Source organism: Tamandua tetradactyla, chromosome 26 (genome assembly GCF_023851605.1).
Source record: "Tamandua tetradactyla isolate mTamTet1 chromosome 26, mTamTet1.pri, whole genome shotgun sequence".
NCBI classification, from domain to species: Eukaryota; Metazoa; Chordata; class Mammalia; order Pilosa; family Myrmecophagidae; genus Tamandua; species Tamandua tetradactyla.
Window position 1 is genome coordinate 47,260,232 of NC_135352.1, and position 18,905 is coordinate 47,279,136.

The 18,905-nt window shown below is 43.7% G+C and overlaps 1 protein-coding gene across 1 annotated transcript in view; it reads right to left on the bottom strand.

Annotated features, from left to right (window-relative positions):
* CPE (carboxypeptidase E) overlaps positions 1-7,568 on the bottom strand; it is a 90,988-nt gene extending 83,420 nt beyond the window's left edge. The window contains exon 1 of the mRNA XM_077144682.1: positions 7,185-7,568. Coding sequence (XP_077000797.1) covers positions 7,185-7,482 — 298 coding nt within the window. The 5' untranslated portion in view covers positions 7,483-7,568. The remainder of the gene's footprint in view (positions 1-7,184) is intronic.
* Between the last annotated feature and the right edge of the window lie 11,337 nt (positions 7,569-18,905).

An 18,905-nucleotide genomic window follows, 5' to 3' on the forward strand; every position in this document is an offset into this window, starting at 1 on the left:
AGAATAGCTTTTAAAAAGGGAAATTTAATAAGTTGTAAGTTTACAGTTCCAAGGTTGTGAAAATGTCCCAATTAAAGCAAGTCTATAAATATTTCCAAAGTAAAGCATCATCAAGAAGTTACCTTCACTCAAGAAAGGCCGATGAAGTTCAGGGTTTCTCTCTCAACTGGAAGGGCACATAGTAAACATGGTGACATCTGCTAGCTTTCTCTCCAGAAAATCTCCTTTCATGAAGCCCCCCAGTGACTCTTCATCTACAAGGGTCTCTGGCTGTTTTTGGCTCTCTGGTTCTCCTGGCTCTCTCTAAATGTTTCCTCTTTTAAAGGATTCCAGTGAAGTAATCAAGACCCATGTGGAATGGCTACATCCTCCTCTAATCAAAGGTTAATACCCACAGTTGGGTGAGTCACATCTCCGTGGACATAACCTAATCAAGCTTCCAGCCTACAGTGCTGAATAGGGATTAAAAGATCCACCTTGGGTCAGGATTAAAGCATGGCTTTTCTAGGGCACATCACCTCTCAAACCAGCACAGTCCTCATCTACACACCAAGAGGAAATGCCTGTTATTATAGTCCAGCTATTACAAGCATTGCAAGTACACCGGGAAATTGGAAAAGTCATGCATTGGTGGATTTCTCCATTATGCAACTGCATCCATCACCATAAAATAGAATATAGACATTAGAAAACTGAATTTCTATCCTTTCCTGTTATACTTTTAGCATAACAGTAACCTTAAAACACAGCTTTGTTTTGTGATGTGCACTTTAGCCTGTTTGAGGAATTCCATTTATTCAGCACCTATGTTGAGCAGCCACCAGGATCTAGCAAAGTTCTAGACACCTGAGACACAGAAATGAGCAAAACGTAGTCCCTGACCACAGAGAATTCAGTGTCCTAAGGGAAGCTGGAGGCCAACATGGAAAGTGACATACTAAAGGCAATACTAATTGTAGCCACATATTGAATTTAAAATTTCATATTTAGCACCTCATTTAATCATCACGATTTTGTCACTTCGTGAACTTAGAGAAAAGTTCACCGACTTGCCCAAGAATGGTCAATGTTCTAGTTTGCTAGCTGCCGGAATGCAACACACCAGAGACAGACTGGCTTTCAATAAAAGGAGATTTATTTAGTTAATGCATAGTTCTTCAGAGGAAAGGCAGCTAACTTTCAACGGAGGTTCTTTCTTACGTGGGAAGGCACAGGGTGATCTCTGCTGGCCTTCTCTCCAGGCCTCTGGGTTATAACAACTTTCCCTGGGGTGATTCCTTTCTGCATCTCCAAAGGCCTGGGCTGAGCTGAGTGCTGAGATGAGGTATGCTGAGCTGCTTGGGCTGTGCTACATTGCGCTCTCTCATTTAAGCACCAGCCAATTAAGTCAAACACCATTCATTGCAGCAGGCATGCCTCCTAGCCGACTGCAGATGTAATGAGCAACAGATGAGGTTCACACACCATTGGCTCATGTCCACAGCAATAGAACTTGGTGCCTTCACCTGGCCAAGCTGACAACTGAATCAAACTACCACAGTCAGCTAAGTAAAGGAAGACCCAGAATTTGAGCCTAGGGCTCCTGACATCAGAGTGTCTACTGTAAGCTTTGTGTTAGCATTTTTCAAAAAATAACGGAAACACAAAGAAAGGACCTCAGCGGAAGTGAGAAAATTAGAGAAAGGTTAGAGAGGAGTTTTCAAAGAAGAGCTTTCCCTAAACTTTCTGAAAAATAGTAAATTACTCAGGACTGAGCGGTTTCACTAGAAATCATGTAGGAAAGTAAGTTAGACCAACAAAGTAAATATTGGAACTGCCCTAGATTATTTTATCTGCCTGAACAAACAATGTTTAAGACATGCTCAAACAATGATGAACACTGTCCTATTGAGTGAGGCAAAATAGGCCACACAAGAGGGTGCCACATCTGGGAAGCCAATGGAAGGCATGGGAGATTGACATGTGTGCACCAGTTTACCTCTGCTTGCACTCTGCCTGCAGCGGCTGGGGACGCACCATAAACAAGACCCGTGGAAGGTGCCGACTCCAGCTAAGGTGTGGCCAGACTGGACCAGGCCCCGAGCTCTACCAAGAGGAGCTGGAAGTCACACAGGCAGGAAGGCCACGGAGGGGATGCCACCATGAGGCTGGGACACAGGCCACGGCAGCCCAAGGAGGAGGCAGCCCCAGAGGGCTCAGCATTGACTTCCAGCCTCAGAAACCGGGAATGAAGACATGCTGGTCGTTGGAGCCAGTCCCATACATGCACTTGCCATAGCAGACTAGCAAACTAAGAGAAATGGCGAGCGTTTGGGAGTGAGAGAATGGCGAGGAGAAGGACGAAGCCCTCAGGCTGTCACCCGACTTGGGCATCACTAAGGCTGCGGCCCGAGAAGCGCCGGGCAGGCCTCATGACAGCAGACCCTACAGGACGCCGCAGCCAAGGCGGCTGAGCCCATGTGAGCCTGAAGTCGACGGGCACGTTTCGTAGGTCAACTGAAGATGAAGACTTTTTTTTACAAATTAGCCCCTCTCCTTGACATCTAGATGCTAACAACTTCATTAAATTCCTTTCTAAATACTCTATTTCATTGGGCTCATAACAATCCTATGAGGTAAATGTTTTAAGGATTCCCATTTTATAGACAAGAAACAGAAGAAACAAAAGTTAAATGCATGTAGCTAGTCAATAACAACAGAAGAATCAGAGCCCATTTGTCCTACTCTAACCACTCTAATCAAAATTATCTGTCTTCTCTGCTCAGAATCATGCTCTCAGTTCAACAATCATATCTTAAGAGCTTACTCTACCTAAATTGTGATGCTAGCTATTAATAGGCAAAAAAAAAAAAAAGATGGAAAACATATGCTCTCCACCCCTGAGTGAGGAACTCCCTATATAGGGCTCGCTGCTAGAAAATTAGCAAATCACCCTTAATGGTGAGATAATAAGTGACGTTGGGTTAATCCTGTATTCCTCAAACTAGTATAACATTATTTCCAAGAAAATTTCCTTGTAAAAAAAGGTTCCATGGTGAAAGAGGACTGGAAAAGACTGCATAATATCTATCTAACTTGGGGATTTGAAATACGCATTAATATATTAAGGGTTCTGATAAAGTCTTGGAATATACAAATCTATTTATCTTTGTTTACTTAATATCTATCAAACCCTGCTGAACCAATGCGCCACTGAAACACTGGGAAAAGGTGAACTATTGTACTGCCTTTCCGGGGCCATTTTTGTATTTCTTAAGAACATCTCTCCCAAAGGAAGCGAAGGTGCGGGGATTTCACCCCCCATGTGCCAGTAAGGGAGACGCTTCAAATCTGTTTCTACAGGGCCTGCCTGTGTTTCCTGAGCACAGGATATAATGTTAGGGTCCAGCCCGTGTCCCTCTCTCTCCCGTTAGCCAATCGCACATCAACCAACAACATTATTTCTGGCAAGAACTGCCATGTCTAAAAATAGCTCATGACCACAGCCTTCATCCAGCTCATTCTCTAGAATGTCTCAGACAAGGGCGAAGTGTTGCTTAGCCATAATCACTTCCCACTAATGAAGTCAGGAGTCTTAGCGGGTATGAAAAGAGGCCATACAAATCCCCACTTATTTTTTTCAAGTTATATAGAAATGTTGCCACTTTAAATGTTCCAGCACAATACTTGGCAAATGCATACTGGCATTCATACACTTAACAGATTTGGGGAGGAATAGGTCCAAAATAATCATTCCAGCCTTTGGGAAAGGAAAATCTATGCTCTAAAGAATGTTTTAAGATAGCATTTTAGCTATAAATCAGATTTACTCCCCAAGAGCAACCCTCAACTACATGTAGAAGAATTAATATTAGACGAATTAGCCTTAACGCCTGTTTAACTCTGGGATGAGTGGTCTGGGAATAGAGAGTCCATCACTTAGACATAAACTAATAAAGGTTTCTTTTATGAGTATTTCAGGGATGACGTACCTGCATGGAGAGCAGGGGCTGCACGTGTAGAAACGTGAAGGAAAAGCGGAGGCGTGGGCGCCCCTGGCGGTGTCACGTCCCATGGGGACTGGCGTGAGCTCCGAGGCCAGTCTTGGCACCTGCCGGCCCGGGCTCGCCCTCACCCGGGAGCACAGACTCGGGGTGGGCAGTCGGGGCCGTCTGGGTCCAGCCAGCTGAGGTTGCTGAAGCTGCAGCCCTCCTCGGTGACTGAGACCCAACTTAAAGCTAGTCAAGAATCCAGCTGAGTCCTGAGGTGCCATCCTTGCCTCCCTGATTCATTCAAACCAGAATTTTTTTTCCCTTTCGAGAAATTCAGACGTTGGATATCGGAGATTACTGATCATTTCCAGGGGATAAGGTCAAGTTTGATCCACAGAGAACCATGCCTTTCTGCTCGGAAAAGTGTGGGAGCTGCCCTCGCTAACCTGCCAGGAGCCTTCGCATGGGCAGTTCCACCACAGGGAAGGGCTGCGTGTGCATGGGTGCTGTTTGGTTTTGGTGGAGTTTTTCTGTTGTGATAACTAAATCTTTAGAATGAACCATGAAATCTTTAAGTTCAAAAAATCACTTTATATTAAAAAAAATAGTTAAACTTCACAACTCTCTTGCTGGAAAAGAAAATGAATTTGAGCAACTTCATCAGAGTTTTAGTCAAGTAAATGACTTTAACCTAAATACTATCTCCTAATATCTTAAGTATTATTTCCAGCAACAATGAAAAAGATATTTATAAATGAAAACATTTAAAATGGTTTCAAAAGCAGGGCCCAGTGACGGCGCACGTACCTAAGCGGCGAGGGAAGCGGTAGTTCTCGGTAAGCTGAGCGTGCGCTGCCTTCGCTCGGCCGGTTCTTCTCCAGCTCTCCCTGCTGTCCTGTCCCCCTCTCCAGGCCGCCCCTTTCCCGCGCCCACGCCCTGCCTGCTGGCCTGCACACTCCACGCCTGAGGGGAAGTCCACCCCACACGCCAGCCTCCCCTGGGGAGCAGAGTGAGCATTTCTACCTCGGAACAGCTACGGTAACCCTCTCTTCATTTCTTAAAACACTTTCATCTAAAAGGAATTTGAAGGTCATTTAAGAGTCATGAACATTTTCTTATATCCAAAAATTCTAGAAAGAACTATCCAACTTACATATTGATCGGACCTTCACCTTTACTAGTTTCTTGAGGATTTCAAACCTATCTGTCCCCTCATAAAAGGTGTGGGGGGGAAATGTGACTCTTTTTAGTATTGGTTCACAAATTTATTTCTACCTTGGACATGCAGTGGACAGACATTTTGCATTCTGTTACTAGACAATACCAAGGAGTTACAACCCTCTTCCTTTAGCAAATAATTGTGAGGCACATAGTGGAAGCCATTTCTGAATGAGTCTTCATAAAGTACATTAAATCTGTGTATTTAAATCTGTGTATTTCTGTCCAAAATCATCGCCCAACCTTTGGGAGAGGAAAATCTATGCTCTAAAAAATATTTTAAGATAGTATTTTAGCTATACATCAGATTTACTTCCCAAGAGCAATCCTCAACTGCATGTAAAAGAATTAACATTCGACAAGGGAGCCTTAACTCGTGTTTACCTCTGGGTTTCTATGTAAAGTCATGCACTGAGTCACTGTTTCCATACCGGGGGCTGAGGCCTCTTGGACCACACGTGGGCATGCGGGGCCCCATCCCCTCCTCACCCACCTCGCCCTACTTTACCTTCCTGACTTTCAAGCAAGAAGTATTGTTCTCATTTCAAAAGCATGTTACATTGGGACAGAATATCACTCTAGAAGTTCATTCACTTGAAAGAAGACAAGTAAAAGTTTTCAAACATTAGCTTTCCTATAATCTCTTTGAAGAAACAATGTAAGAAATTGAGGCGCAATCTACAAAAAGTTGAATAACAAAGGCCTCCAGTTAAATTGGCAGTTGGAGAAGTGCGAGTTTTTAGATTAGCTTTTGGTGCCTAGGGCGTCTGCCTTTGGTTGTTTCTAGTAAGCGAAACTGAGTTCCCCCATCTGAAGCAGTTTTTCTTCAGATAACAGTATGGAACCAGTTTTTAAAATTTCCAATCTATATGCTAAAACTTCCTACAATGCTTTCTATAAACTGTTTTCTAGGATCTGATTTTAAGATTTTGCCAGCAAACTTATACACACCTTTTCACTTATATATTTGAATGTAAGAAATGATTCCTTTTAAAAGATTTATTATTTCTGTACATCAAAAACGTTTCTATCAACAGTCTATTTTAATACCTTCTCCATTTAATTCTTCTAAAGCATCATAATGCTATTCTGGTCCTGCACTGAGAATTTCTAGAGTATTTCTGGTGCTTTCTCAATATAAAGAAGAAGTCAAATATCCTGTGCTTTTACAGCCCAGATTGCTTTAACTGTACCTTTACTATCAGAAGAGACCAGGCCTAAAGGATCAGATCATTTCTGATTTTTTTTTTTAATGTCTTTTTAGAAAAATCCCCAAGGTAAAAAATACCTCTTTATTAAGTACACGCATCTCATTTAACAGAAATTAACGATGCCTTCACTTCTACAGCCAGCAGCGTGAACCCTGCGACGGCCATGCGGGCTCGTCGGTTGCAGTCAAAACTGGGCACGACACTCATCTCAGGTGACTGAAGCAGAGAAAGCGGAATATTCCTTTTTCCTCAGAAAGGTCCTGCGCAGTTCCGAAGTCGATGCCTGCGGGACGCGCGTTTTCGCCTCTGGAGGAGGGACCTCGCGGCCTCGCAAGGCCCCGCGCGCGCACGCACGAGCGTGGACCCGGCCCGTGGGGCGCGGGGAGCCGGTGCTCCGGGGCCGAGCGGCTCACGGCTCCTCTAGGCCCCCACCTTGTCTTTCCACGCCTGCCTGCCCTCCACCCCGCCCGATTCCAAGGACCCCAAATGTTCCCTCCGGTCGTGTTGCGCAGAGTGCGCGGATGGGTGCCGGGTTCGCGGTCCCGCCCCCAGCCCCCCAGCCCCGGGTCTTGTCACTGACGGGACGCAGGGCGCGGGGGATGCTGCTGGGGCACGGGGGCAGAGCGGAGCCCCGCACCCATCCGCGGGCTCGTGAGGGGCCTCTGCCTCCTTCCACTCCCCACCCGTTCCCCGAGGCTCCCGCGAGGCTCCCGCGGGCCTCCCGCGCGCGCAAACCACCCGGGGCGCCCCGGGGACCCCCAGGCGGCTGGGAGCCGCGCCTTACCCGGCTCGTGGACGCCGGGGTTGTCGGACAGCTCGATGACCAGCAGCTCGCGGCCCTGGAAGCTGCGGCCCGCGGTGTAGATCCTGCTGACGGCGGTGCACTGCAGCCACACGGACACCAGCGCCTCGCGCAGCTCGGGGTAGCGGTGGTACTCGAAGGAGATGCCGTCCTCCTGCGGCAGCCGCCGGCGCCGGCTCAGGCCCTCGACCCCCGGCCCCTCCGCCGCGGCCCGCAGCCCCCCGCCGGCGGCCAGAACCGCGCACAGCGCCAGCAGCGCCCGGCAGCCGCGCCCCGCCATGGCCGTGCCCCCCGCCCCGCGCCCCGCGCTCGGCCTCCTGTCGCCGCGGATGCACCCGGCCTCCTGTCGCCGCGCCCAGAAGAGCGCGGGGGCGAGACGGCCGCGGGCTGCACTACCCGCGCCGGCCCGGGGGAGCCGCAGGAGAAACCACTTCAGGCGGGGGCGGCCCGAGCGGACCCTGCACGCCGCGCGGGGGCCCCGGCTGCACAGCCAGGGCTGGTCTTCTAGCGCCGCCCGCCCACTCGTGGGCCCAGGCAAAAGCCAAGAGGCGCGGGGCGCGGCGCAGGCGGACCGGCTAAAAGCTGCGTTTGGGGACCGTGTTGTCGCCGGGACGCACGACACTGCGCTTGGAAGAAAAGCTCTCGGATTGTTTGGGAGCCTTTTAAATTGACAATTATTCCGAATACGCCAGGGTCTCCATCCCGATGCACCAAGAATTAGAGGATATTCAAGGGGGCAGAAAATGAAGGGAGGAATTGGCAGGCCCTTGCCTGCTCCGCATGATGCATTTTCATAACTGTGTTGACAGTCCAAACACAAGCCTCGGGGGTTGGGTTTCCTTTACTGCAACGTCTGGATAGAAAATAGCACTGCAGCTTCCACCTAGAGGTGCGCGAGAACAAAAATGCATTCTGTCCCTTTGCACACGAGGTCTTCAATTGGGGTTAGCTGCCTTTCTTCCAGAAAACAAACAGACAAGACCATATCATCTGGCAGCGGCTACGGCAACCATCTACAGTGGGGAAAACAAACTGCAGCGCTGAGGCTGCACAAGACAAAGGGTTTCACTTGGCGTTAAGATTAAAACCGATGGGCAAGCCACAGCGTCTCAGCAGGCAGAGTTCTCACCTGCCACGCTGGAAACCCGGGTTCGATTCCCGATGTCTGCCCATGCAAAAAAAAAAAAAAGATTAAAACCCATTATAGAAAGAAAACTCTGATCATGATAAGTGAGACGACGCTCCCCTTGCAGAGTTCTCTAAAAAATACAGAATCACTAAAAGCTCAAATACCCAGCCTTCAGAGAGATTTTATATTCTTGCAGCAACATCCAGACCAGATGTTATTCTGAAGAGGCTGCCATTTGCATCCGAGAGCAGCACAAATCTAAATAAATAAATAATTTATGAGGCAATTTTTCTTGTTAGAATTTTTTCGTAAACATGCTTTTTCTCAGCCTCTCCAGACATTTAATTAAATGATTTTATTGAATCAAATACAAGTGCAGGTATGGGAGGCAGGTGCTGCTGGGGAAACCTAGCTGCAAAGCCCCTGACTCCCTGTGTTTCCCACAGCAGCGTGGATCTCCTTTTTTGGATTTTTTGAGGAGAAAGCTGCCACTATAAAGATAGACCACTCAGGTGCGTCCGGACCCAGCCGCATTCCTTGTCAATGTAGGCAGAGCTAAGAACTACAGAACTGTGTATTTTCCACTCTGACCAGTCTGTATTTGATTATGTAGTCCAGAAGTTTGAAACCAAAGTTGTAATTACATTTCTAAAATTGTGCCCAAAAGAGCGACCTTGGAAACATAGAGAAAGAAAACAGAGCCGCTAAAAATAATTTCAGAAGTGGAAGGTTAAGATTTTCACATTAGTAATTTAAAGCGACCACACTAACTTAGCTAGGAGGGGCACAAACGACGTTGGTCACTGAAGTCCTGTGTGGCCCTTAGCTATCTCTTTAAACAAAAGTTGTGATTTCTGTTTGCTTCCAAGTCTCAATTTTGTGGGTTGTCTTTCCCTGCTTTTAATGAATGGAATCATACCAGCCTACCAGCTATGCAGTGTCACTCGACGTTGTCTTATTTGAGACCTTAAGTGTTTGTTTCCCTTATCTATAAAATGAACCGGTTGGATTAGATTAGACCACACAACTCTGGAGAGTTTGTGTAATGTGCGGATGCCCCAGTTCCTTCCTATTCAGTAGGTCTCAGGTAAGTTCTAGGTAACAACAAGTCTCCAAGTTTTAACAAGAATACCAGGTACTTCTGATTTTGATGTCTGATTGTCAAATGTGCTTTGAGAAGTTCTGTCATAGGTTTTCTAAGATCTCTTTCTGATCCAAAATGCTATGACTGCAGAATTTTTGTTTTTGCAAAAGATCCCAGCTCACCTAAGTTCAGTTGAGCTCCTTACCTGTCCCTGGCATACCATACTCGCCATGATGTCCTTTTGAAGGAATGGAAATGTGGTGGTTGAATTTGTGGGCGGTTTTGGGAAAGCTGCACAGACTTCACTGGAGCCTACAGTACTTCTGTGTGACTTCGTAGGCAGTTTCGCAAAAGGTTGCATACCTACTTTAGTTTCCTAGCTGCTAAAACAAATGCCGGAGTGGGGCTGGCTTTGGCTGAGCAACAGGATTTAGTGACTCCTGGTTTCAGAGGTGGGGTTTCCAACTGGCCAGCAGTCAGGGGCTTCCTTGGCTTGACTGACACATGGCAATGCAGGCAGCGCCATTTCCTTACCTCCAGGCCCCGTGGACTCCTGGCTTCCCAAGGCTTCTCCCTCTGGCTTTCTTTCTGCCTGTAACAGACTCAGGTAATTAGACTCAGCCAGGCCACACCTTAATTGAAGGTACATCTTGTAGGTCCTTGTTTGCAATGGGCCAAATTCCCCAGGCTGCAGAGCAAGATCAGGGACTCGGCCACAAGACCCACCCTGGCTGCGGTGGATGCTCTGAACCCATAGTTAAACTATGTGCAATCCACATTTTTATTTGGTCTGGAAATTGAACCCCAGTCTCCCTGCCTGGAAGGGGAGCATTACCCCACTGAGCCACCTGTGTACCCTGCAATCCACATTTTAAATTGTCTAGAGAGAGAGAAAGGGAGAGGGGATCTTTTTCTCAGGTCATTTCTGGACAGTCTTCTCACACATGTGCATGATGGCGCATGCCCACTGCACCATCGTGATTTTAAGAAACCAATCCTTGCAATCTTCTCACACATGTGGATGTTGGTGCAGGCCCACTGCACAGTGTGATGACCAGAAACCATTCCTTGCAATCTCCTCGTATGTGTGCAAAGACCTGTCTGATTTGCTCCTCACCCCCGTACCCTGCACCGCCCCTCCATATCCCTGTGACTTGCACCCCATGCTCACAGGCACCCCAACCCCTGCATATGTCTGCACCACACCCCATCGCTGCACAGTTGTGCCCTTCCCCATGCCCCACATCCTGCTCCACATCCATCCCAAAAATAAAAAGATTTACACTGCTGAAAGAAATCAACTTCCAAAGTAACCCTATCAAGGTATTTACATGCTGTGAAGATCACTCACCATATGAAGATGCAGACAGATATAGCCCAGTCTAATGACCAAATTAAAACATCAGAGGAGACCCCACAGACTTTGGGACAACTAATCAAAGATATTCATATAATTATACCAAATGAGATCAGTGGGAGGGCTAATGAATAAAAGAGATCAAGAAGACTCTAGAAGAGCATAAAGAGGAATTTGAAAAAATAAATAGAAAAATAGCAGATATCACAGAGTTTAAAGATACTGTAGGCCAAATCAAAAATATATTAGAGACACACAATAGCAGATGTGAAGAGGCAGATGAAAGAATATGTGAACTAGAGGACAGGACAGCTGATTTTGAACACACAAAAGAGCAAATGACAAAAAAGATGGAGGGGGTGCAATGGTGGCTCAGTGGCAGAATACTCACCTGCCATGTTGCAGACCTGGGTTCAATTCCCAGAGACTACCCATGCAGAAAAAAAAAAAAAAAAGTTGGAAAAATTTGAATTGGATCTCAGGGAAATGATGGACAAAGCACAGTGCACAAAAATAAGAATCATTAATGTCCCAGGAGGGGAAAGGAACATTAAAGGGCTAGAAAGAGTAGTGGAGGGTATAATGGGGGAAAACTTCCCAACCCTTACAAAAGACATAAATATGCCAATCGAAGAAGCCCATAGAATTCCAAATAGAATGAATCCAAACAGACCTACCATAAAACACATATAATCAGTCTGTTAAATGTTGATGAGAAGCGAAAAATGCTGAAAGCTGCAAGAGAAAAACAAGGGAACTATATACAAGAGAAATAAAAAAAGACTGAATTCAGACTACTCAAGCTGGCACTATGGAGGTGAGAAGGCAGTGGTATGATATATTTAAAATCCCGTAAGAGAAAGAATTCCAGCCAAGAATTTGGTACCCAGCCAAAATTATCCTTCAAAACTGAGGGAGAAATTAACATTTTCACAGACAAACAAAGGCTGAGAGAATATGTCAGCAAGACTATTTTTACAAGAAATAGTAAAGGGAGTTCTTCTGGCTGAAAAAATAAAAAGACAAGAGAGGGAAGTCTGGAGAAGGGCACAGAATCAGTACCAGTAAGGGTAACTTAAAGGATAAAAAGAGAAAGGGAAAAAAAAAATCTGACAAAGAAAATCCAAAGAGTAAGATGGTGAAATCAAGAACTGCCTTTACATCAATAACATTGAACATTAATTGACTAAACTTAACAATTAAAAGATACAGATTGGCAGAATGGATTAAGAAATAGAATCCAGCTATATGCTGCTTACAAGAGACTCATCTTAGACACGAGGATACAAATAAGATTGAAAGTGAATGGATGGAAAAAGATGTTCCATGCAAGTTGTAAGCAATAGAAAGCAGGAGTAGCTATACTAATATCAGACAAAATAGACTTTAAATGTAAAGACATTAAAAGAGACAAAGAAGGATACTGTATATTAGTAAAAGTGACAATTAACCAAGAAGAAACAAAAATCATAAATGTTTATGCTCCCAATCAAGGAGCTCCAAAGTACGTGAGACAGACATTGACAAAACCCAAGGGAATGATAGACATTTCAACAATAATTGTAGGAGATTTCAATACACCACTCTCCTCTATAGATACAATAGCCAGACAGAGGATCAACAAGGAAACAGAAAATTTAAACAATTTGATATATGAATTGGACCGAACACACACATATATATAGGTCGTCACACCACAAAACACCAGGATATACATTCTCCTCTAGTGCTCATGGAACATTCCCCAGGATAGATCATATGCTGGGGCACAAAACAGGTCTTTATTAATTTAAAAACATTGAAATTAATCAAAGCACTTTCTCTAATCACAATGAAATGAAACTGGAAATCAATAGCCACCAAAGAACAAGAACATTCACAAATAAATGGAGATTAAATAATACACTCTTAAGCAATGAGTGGGTCAAAGAAGAAATTGCTACAGAAATCAGTAGCTATCTGGAGATGAATGAAAACAAGAATACAACACATTAAAATTTAAGGCATGAGGCAAAGGCTGTGCCGAGAGGGAAATTTATTGCCCTAAATGCCTATATTAAAAAAGCAAGAAAGAGCAAAAATCGAGGACTTAATTGCTTACCTGGAGGAACTTGAGAAAGAACAGCAAACTAAGCCCAAAGCAAACAGAAGAAGAGAAATTAACAAAGATTAAAGCAGAGATAAACGAATGCGAGAACAAAAGAATAATAGAAAGAATCAATAAAACCAAAAGTTGGTTGTCTGAGAAAATCAGTGAAAGGATGATAAAGGGAAAAAAAGAGAGGATTCAAATAAGCAAAATCAGAAATGAGAGGAGGGTCATTACCACAGACCCTGAAGAAATTTTTAAAAATCATAAGAGGTTACTTTGACCAACTATATGCCAAGAAACTAGACAACTTAAATGAAATGGAAAAATTCCTGGAAATAAACAAACTACACTGACTCAAAAAGAAATAGAAGTTCTCAACAAACCAATACAAGTAAAGAGATTCATTCAGTCATCAAAAATCTTCCTACAAAGAACTGCCCAGGGCCAGATGGTTTCACAGAGGAATTTTACCAAACATTCTGAAAAGAACTAACACCAATCCTGCTCAAACTTTCCAAAAAAACTGAGGAAAAAGGAACACTACCTAACTCATTTTTATAAAGCTAACCTCATTTTAATACCAAAGCTGAGTAAGGTGCTACACGAAAGGAAAACTACAAACCAATCTCCCTAATGAACATAGATGCAAAAATTCTCAACAAAATATTAGCAAATCAAATCCAGCAGCACATTAAAAGAATTCTACACCACCACCAAGTGGTGTTTATACTAGAAATACAAGGATGGTTCAAAACAGGAAAATCAGTCAAAATACAGCACATTAACATATCAAAAGGGAAAAATCATGCGATAATCTTGATTGATGCTGAAAAGGCATTAGACAAAATTCAATATCCTCTTCTAAGAAAAACTCTTCAAAAGGTAGGAATCAAAGGTAACCTCCTCAATATAATAAAAAGCATATATGAAAAACCCATAGTCAATGGAAGGAGACTGACAGTTTTCCCCTTAAGATCAGGAAGGAAACAAGGATACTCTCTGTCACCACATTATTCAACTTTGTACTAGAAGTTCTAGCTAGGGCAATCAGGCAGGAAAAAGAGAAAATTGAAAAGAAGAAGTAAAGCTTTCATTATTTGCAGATGACATACTTGGAAAATCCTGAGAAATCTACAACAAATTTACTTGAACTAATAAATTCAGCAAGGTGGCAGGTTATGAAATTAATGGGCAAAAATCAGTAATGTTACTATACATAAGCAAAGACCTAACCAAAGGTTAATTAAGGAAAAATTCCATTCAAAATAGCAACTAAAGAGTCAAGTATCCAGGAATGAACTTAACTAGGATGTAAAGGACTTGTACACAGAAAACTACACAATGTTGCTAAAAGAAATCAAAGATCTAAATAGGTGGAAAGACATTCCCTGCTCATGGATAGAAAGGCTAAGATGCCTATTCTACTGAAATTGATCTACAGATTCAACACAGTACTAATGAAAATTCCAACAGCCTCCTTTGAAGACTTGGAAAAGCTAGTTACCAACTTTATCTGGAAGGGAAAGAGACTCCAAATAAGTAAAAGCCTCCCAAAAAAGAAGAAGAACGTGGGAGGATTAACACTTCTTGACTTTGGAACATATTATAAAGCCACAGAGGTCAAAACAGGCATAAAGATAGAAGCACTGACCAATGGAATCAAATTGAGAGTGTAGAAAAGATCGCCAAATCTATGATAAACTGACCTTCAACAAGGCCCCCAAATCCACTGAACTGGGACAAAATAGTCTTTTCAATAAATCAGCATGGGAGAACTGGATTTCAATAGCCAAGAGAATTTTTAAAAACCCTTACCTTGCACACTATACAAAAATTAACTCAGAGTGGACCGAACACCTAAATATAAGAACTAGCACCATAAAGCTCCTAGAAGAAAATGTAGGGAAACATCTTCAAGACCTAGTAATAGGAGGTAGTTTCCTAAACTTTACACGCAAAGCACTAGCAACAAAAGAAAAAATAGATAAACAGGAATTCCTCAAATCAAATGCTTCTGTACTTCAAAAGACTTTACCAAAAAAGTGAAAAGGCAGCCAAGTCAATGGGAGAAAATATTTGGAAATCACACATAGGATACATGTTTGATATCCTGTATACATGAAGAAATTATACAATGCAACAACAAAAGAACAGACAACCTAATTATAAAGCAGGCTAAAGATATGAATAGGCATTTTTCTGAAGAACAAATACAGATGGCTAAAAAGCACATGAAGAGATGCTCATTTTCATTGGCTATAAGGGAAATGCAAATCAAGACTACAATGAGATACCACCTCAGACCTATACAAATGGCTGCTATTAAACAAACAGGAAACTACAAATGTAGAGAGGGTGTGGAGAAATTGGTACACTTATGCACTGCTGGTGGGAATGCATAATGGTATAGCTGCTGTGGAAGACAATCTGGTAGTTCCTCAGAAAACTAAATATCGAGTTGGCCTATGACCTAGCAATAACACCACTCAGTATATACCCGGAAGAGCTGAAAGCAGTGACACACACGAATATTTGTACACTGATGCTCATAGCAGCATTATTCACAACTGCCAAAATATGGAAACAATCCAGTGCCCATCAACAGACAAGTAGAATAACGAAGTGTGTATATAGATCCAATGGAATATTATGCAGCAGTAAGATGAAATCATGTCCTGAGGAACACGACACGATGGATGAGCCTTGACCACATAATGCTGAGTGAAATAAGCCAGAAGTAAAAAGATAGATACTGTATGATTCTATTTTTATGACCATGGTAAAGGTAAAACTGGAGACATAATACAGACTATAAGAGACTTAGAGATACACAGAAGCTTGAGATGGGTGAATGGTTAACTGATAAGGGTGAACTTTGAATGTTAGGGAACAGATAGAAGTGAAGGTGGTTCTCTAGTGGGTCTATAAGTAATATTGCCACATTGAAGGTGAACATGATTGAAAGGGGTTGTATAGACTCATGTGTCCCACTGATTAACATTACAAATATAAATAAGTTCATGTATGAACTATTGCGAAGGTATGAATCTTGTACAAAGAATGTATAATCACAGGGTATAGGGGGAAATTGCTATTGCATGATGTCATGGTCAGATTCGTGTGCAAACTTGGCCAAATGGTGGTACCTGTTTGTCTGTTTGGGCATGTGCTGGTCTGTCTGTTGCAAGGAGGACATTTCATAGAATTAAATCATGATCACGTCAGCTGCATCCACAGCTGATTCCATTTGTAATCAGCCAAGGGGCGTGTTTTCTGCAATGAGTGATGCTCAGTCTAACCACTGGAAGCCTTTCAAGGAGGAGTCAGAAGAGACAGGCTCTTTTCTGCTTCAGCCGGCAGGCCTCTTGTGTGGAATACGTCAAGACCCTCCATCAGAATCGTGGGCGTCACAGCCTACCCTGCGGATTTTGGACTCTGCATTCCTGTGGTCAAGTGAGACACTTTCATAAATTTTATATTTGCAAGTGTTCCCTGTTGGTTCTGTTTCTCTAGAGAACGCTAACTAATACATCTTGGTACCAGGAGCGGTTCTTAAGAAACAATCTTAAAAATGGGTTTTTATGAATGGTTTTCTACTCTGACTGGACTCAAAGGCACTAGGGACTCTGATTCCCATAACCAAAATGACACTCCCATCCATGGAGTGAGTTGGCGAAAGAGATAGTCAAAATATCACCATTAGATTCTCCTAATGCTTCACTTATGCAAAGCCAGGCTCTGGGGGATAATGTTTTTTTACAACATTACAGAATTTTGTGGAAATAAGAGGCATAGAGATGTTGGCTGTTGTTGTTAGATACACTGGCTACATTAAGGAGTGAAAGGGATGGGTTCAAGGCTTCAAACAAGAGGCTTAAGTGCCATCTGTCAGATGTAAACGTTTCTATGAATATCCTGAAGGAAAATCCTATTTCCTGTAGCCGTAGGCTTGAAATCTCTGAAAATCAGACTCAGAATCTTATTGTTAGAGTAGCAACTTTACAGTGTAAACTGAAATCTCAGTCTTGCATGGTGTCTGCCGTTAAAGTGAGGGCATTTATTGGAAAGGAGTGGGACCCTGAAAAATGGGATAGTGACATATGGATTGATAATAATGTTGGTGGAGAGGTGGAAACCCAAGGTCATGCTGAGTCTTCTCTAGATAACCCTGTAATAGTTTGCCCTGAGGACATAGCTGCCCCAACTCCAGCCTGCCTTGAGGAGTTGGCCACCCAATCTCCTCTTGAAGGGATTAGCCCTAGAGTGATTAATCCTGTTTCACCAGATGAAACTGCAAATGAAGGCCCTGAAGCAAATGGCTTGGAAGATATTTCTAATTCCTTTCATGGCCCACCTCCACCACCCCTCATTTCTTCCAGACCTATAACTAGACTAAAGTCCCAAGGGCCCCTAAAGGTGAGATACAAAGTATTACACATGAGGAGATATGTTATACTCCAAAAGAACTGTGTGCATTTTCCAATTTATATAGACAGAAATCAGGGGAATATGTGTCACAATGGATTTTAAGGGTGTGGGATAATGGTGGGAGGAATATAAGTCTGGATCAGGCTGAATTCATTTATATGGACCCAATAAGCAGAGATTCCAAATTCAGTGCAATAGCTCGAGGGGTTAGAAAAGGTGTTAACAGCTTGTTTGGGTGGTTGGTTGAAACATGGATCAAAAGATGGCCGACATTACCTGAGGTTGAAATGTCAGAACTGCCCTGGTATAATGTAGATGAGGGGATCCAGAGGCTTAGAGAGATTGGAATGATAGAGTGGATTTATCATGCAAAGCCTGCTCGTACACCCAGGAATGTCCAGAGGATGCACCTTTTACCAGAACAGTGAAAAATTTGTGATACTAGTGCCATCATCCCTGAAGAGCTCTGTGGTTGCACTTCTCTGTAGGTCAGACATTACTGTAGGAACTGCTGTCACTGAGCTGGAATCCTTAAGCACAATGGGGATGACGGGATCCCGAGTTGGCAGAATCCAGGTGTCAGCACTTAATCACCAAAGACAGGGTAGACGTGGCTATTATAATAGGTAGCAAACTCAAAGCAGGAGTCAAAATTATATGAGTTGTAGAGATTTGTGGCATTGGCTAGTAAATCGTGGGGTACCTAGAAATACAATAGAAGGGCAGTCCACTAAATTTTTGTTCAAGCTATATAAACAAAAGAGTTCTAGGTCAAGTGAACAGAAGCCTAACCTGAATTACAAAAATACAGAGTCACGGCCCCTTAATCAATTTCCAGACTTGAGACAGTTTACACACACCCAGAGCCCCTTGAATGAAGGGGAGGCCAGGTCCCTTTGGGGAGAACCCTGCTACACTGCCACAAATTTATACTGTTAATCTTCCTCCAAGCCTTCCCCAAGGAGACCGATGGCCTTTTACCAGGGTAACTGTGCATTGGGGAAAAGGAAATGATGAGATATTTCGGGGATTATTAGACACTGGTTCAGAAGTGACATTAATTCCAGGGGACCCAAAATGTCACTCTGGTCCACGAGTCAGAGTAGGGGGCTTGGGGAGACCAGGTGATCAATGGAGTTTTAGCTCAGGTCCACCTCACAGTGTGTTCAGTGCGCCCCCAGACCCATTCTGTAGTTATTTCCCCAGTTCCAGAATGTATAATTGGAATAGACACTGAGCAACTGTCAGAATCCCCACATTGGCTCTCTAACTCATGCAGTGAGGGCTATTACAGTAGGAAAGGCCAAGTGGAAGCCACTAGAACTGCCCCTACCTAGCAAAATAGCAAATCAGAAGTAATACTGGATTCCTGGAAGGAATGCAGAGATTAGTGCCACTCTTAAAGACCTGAAGGATGCAGGGTTGGTGATTCCCACCACACCCCCATTCAACTGCCCTATTTGGCCTGTGCAGAAAACAGATGGGTCTTGGAGGATGACAGTGGATTGTCGTAAGTTCAACCAGGTGGTAGAGCTGGTTTACTATTTTGCTAGGTAGGGGCAGTTCTAGTGGCTTCTACCACCTGCTTTGTGGTAACTCCAATTTCAGCTGCT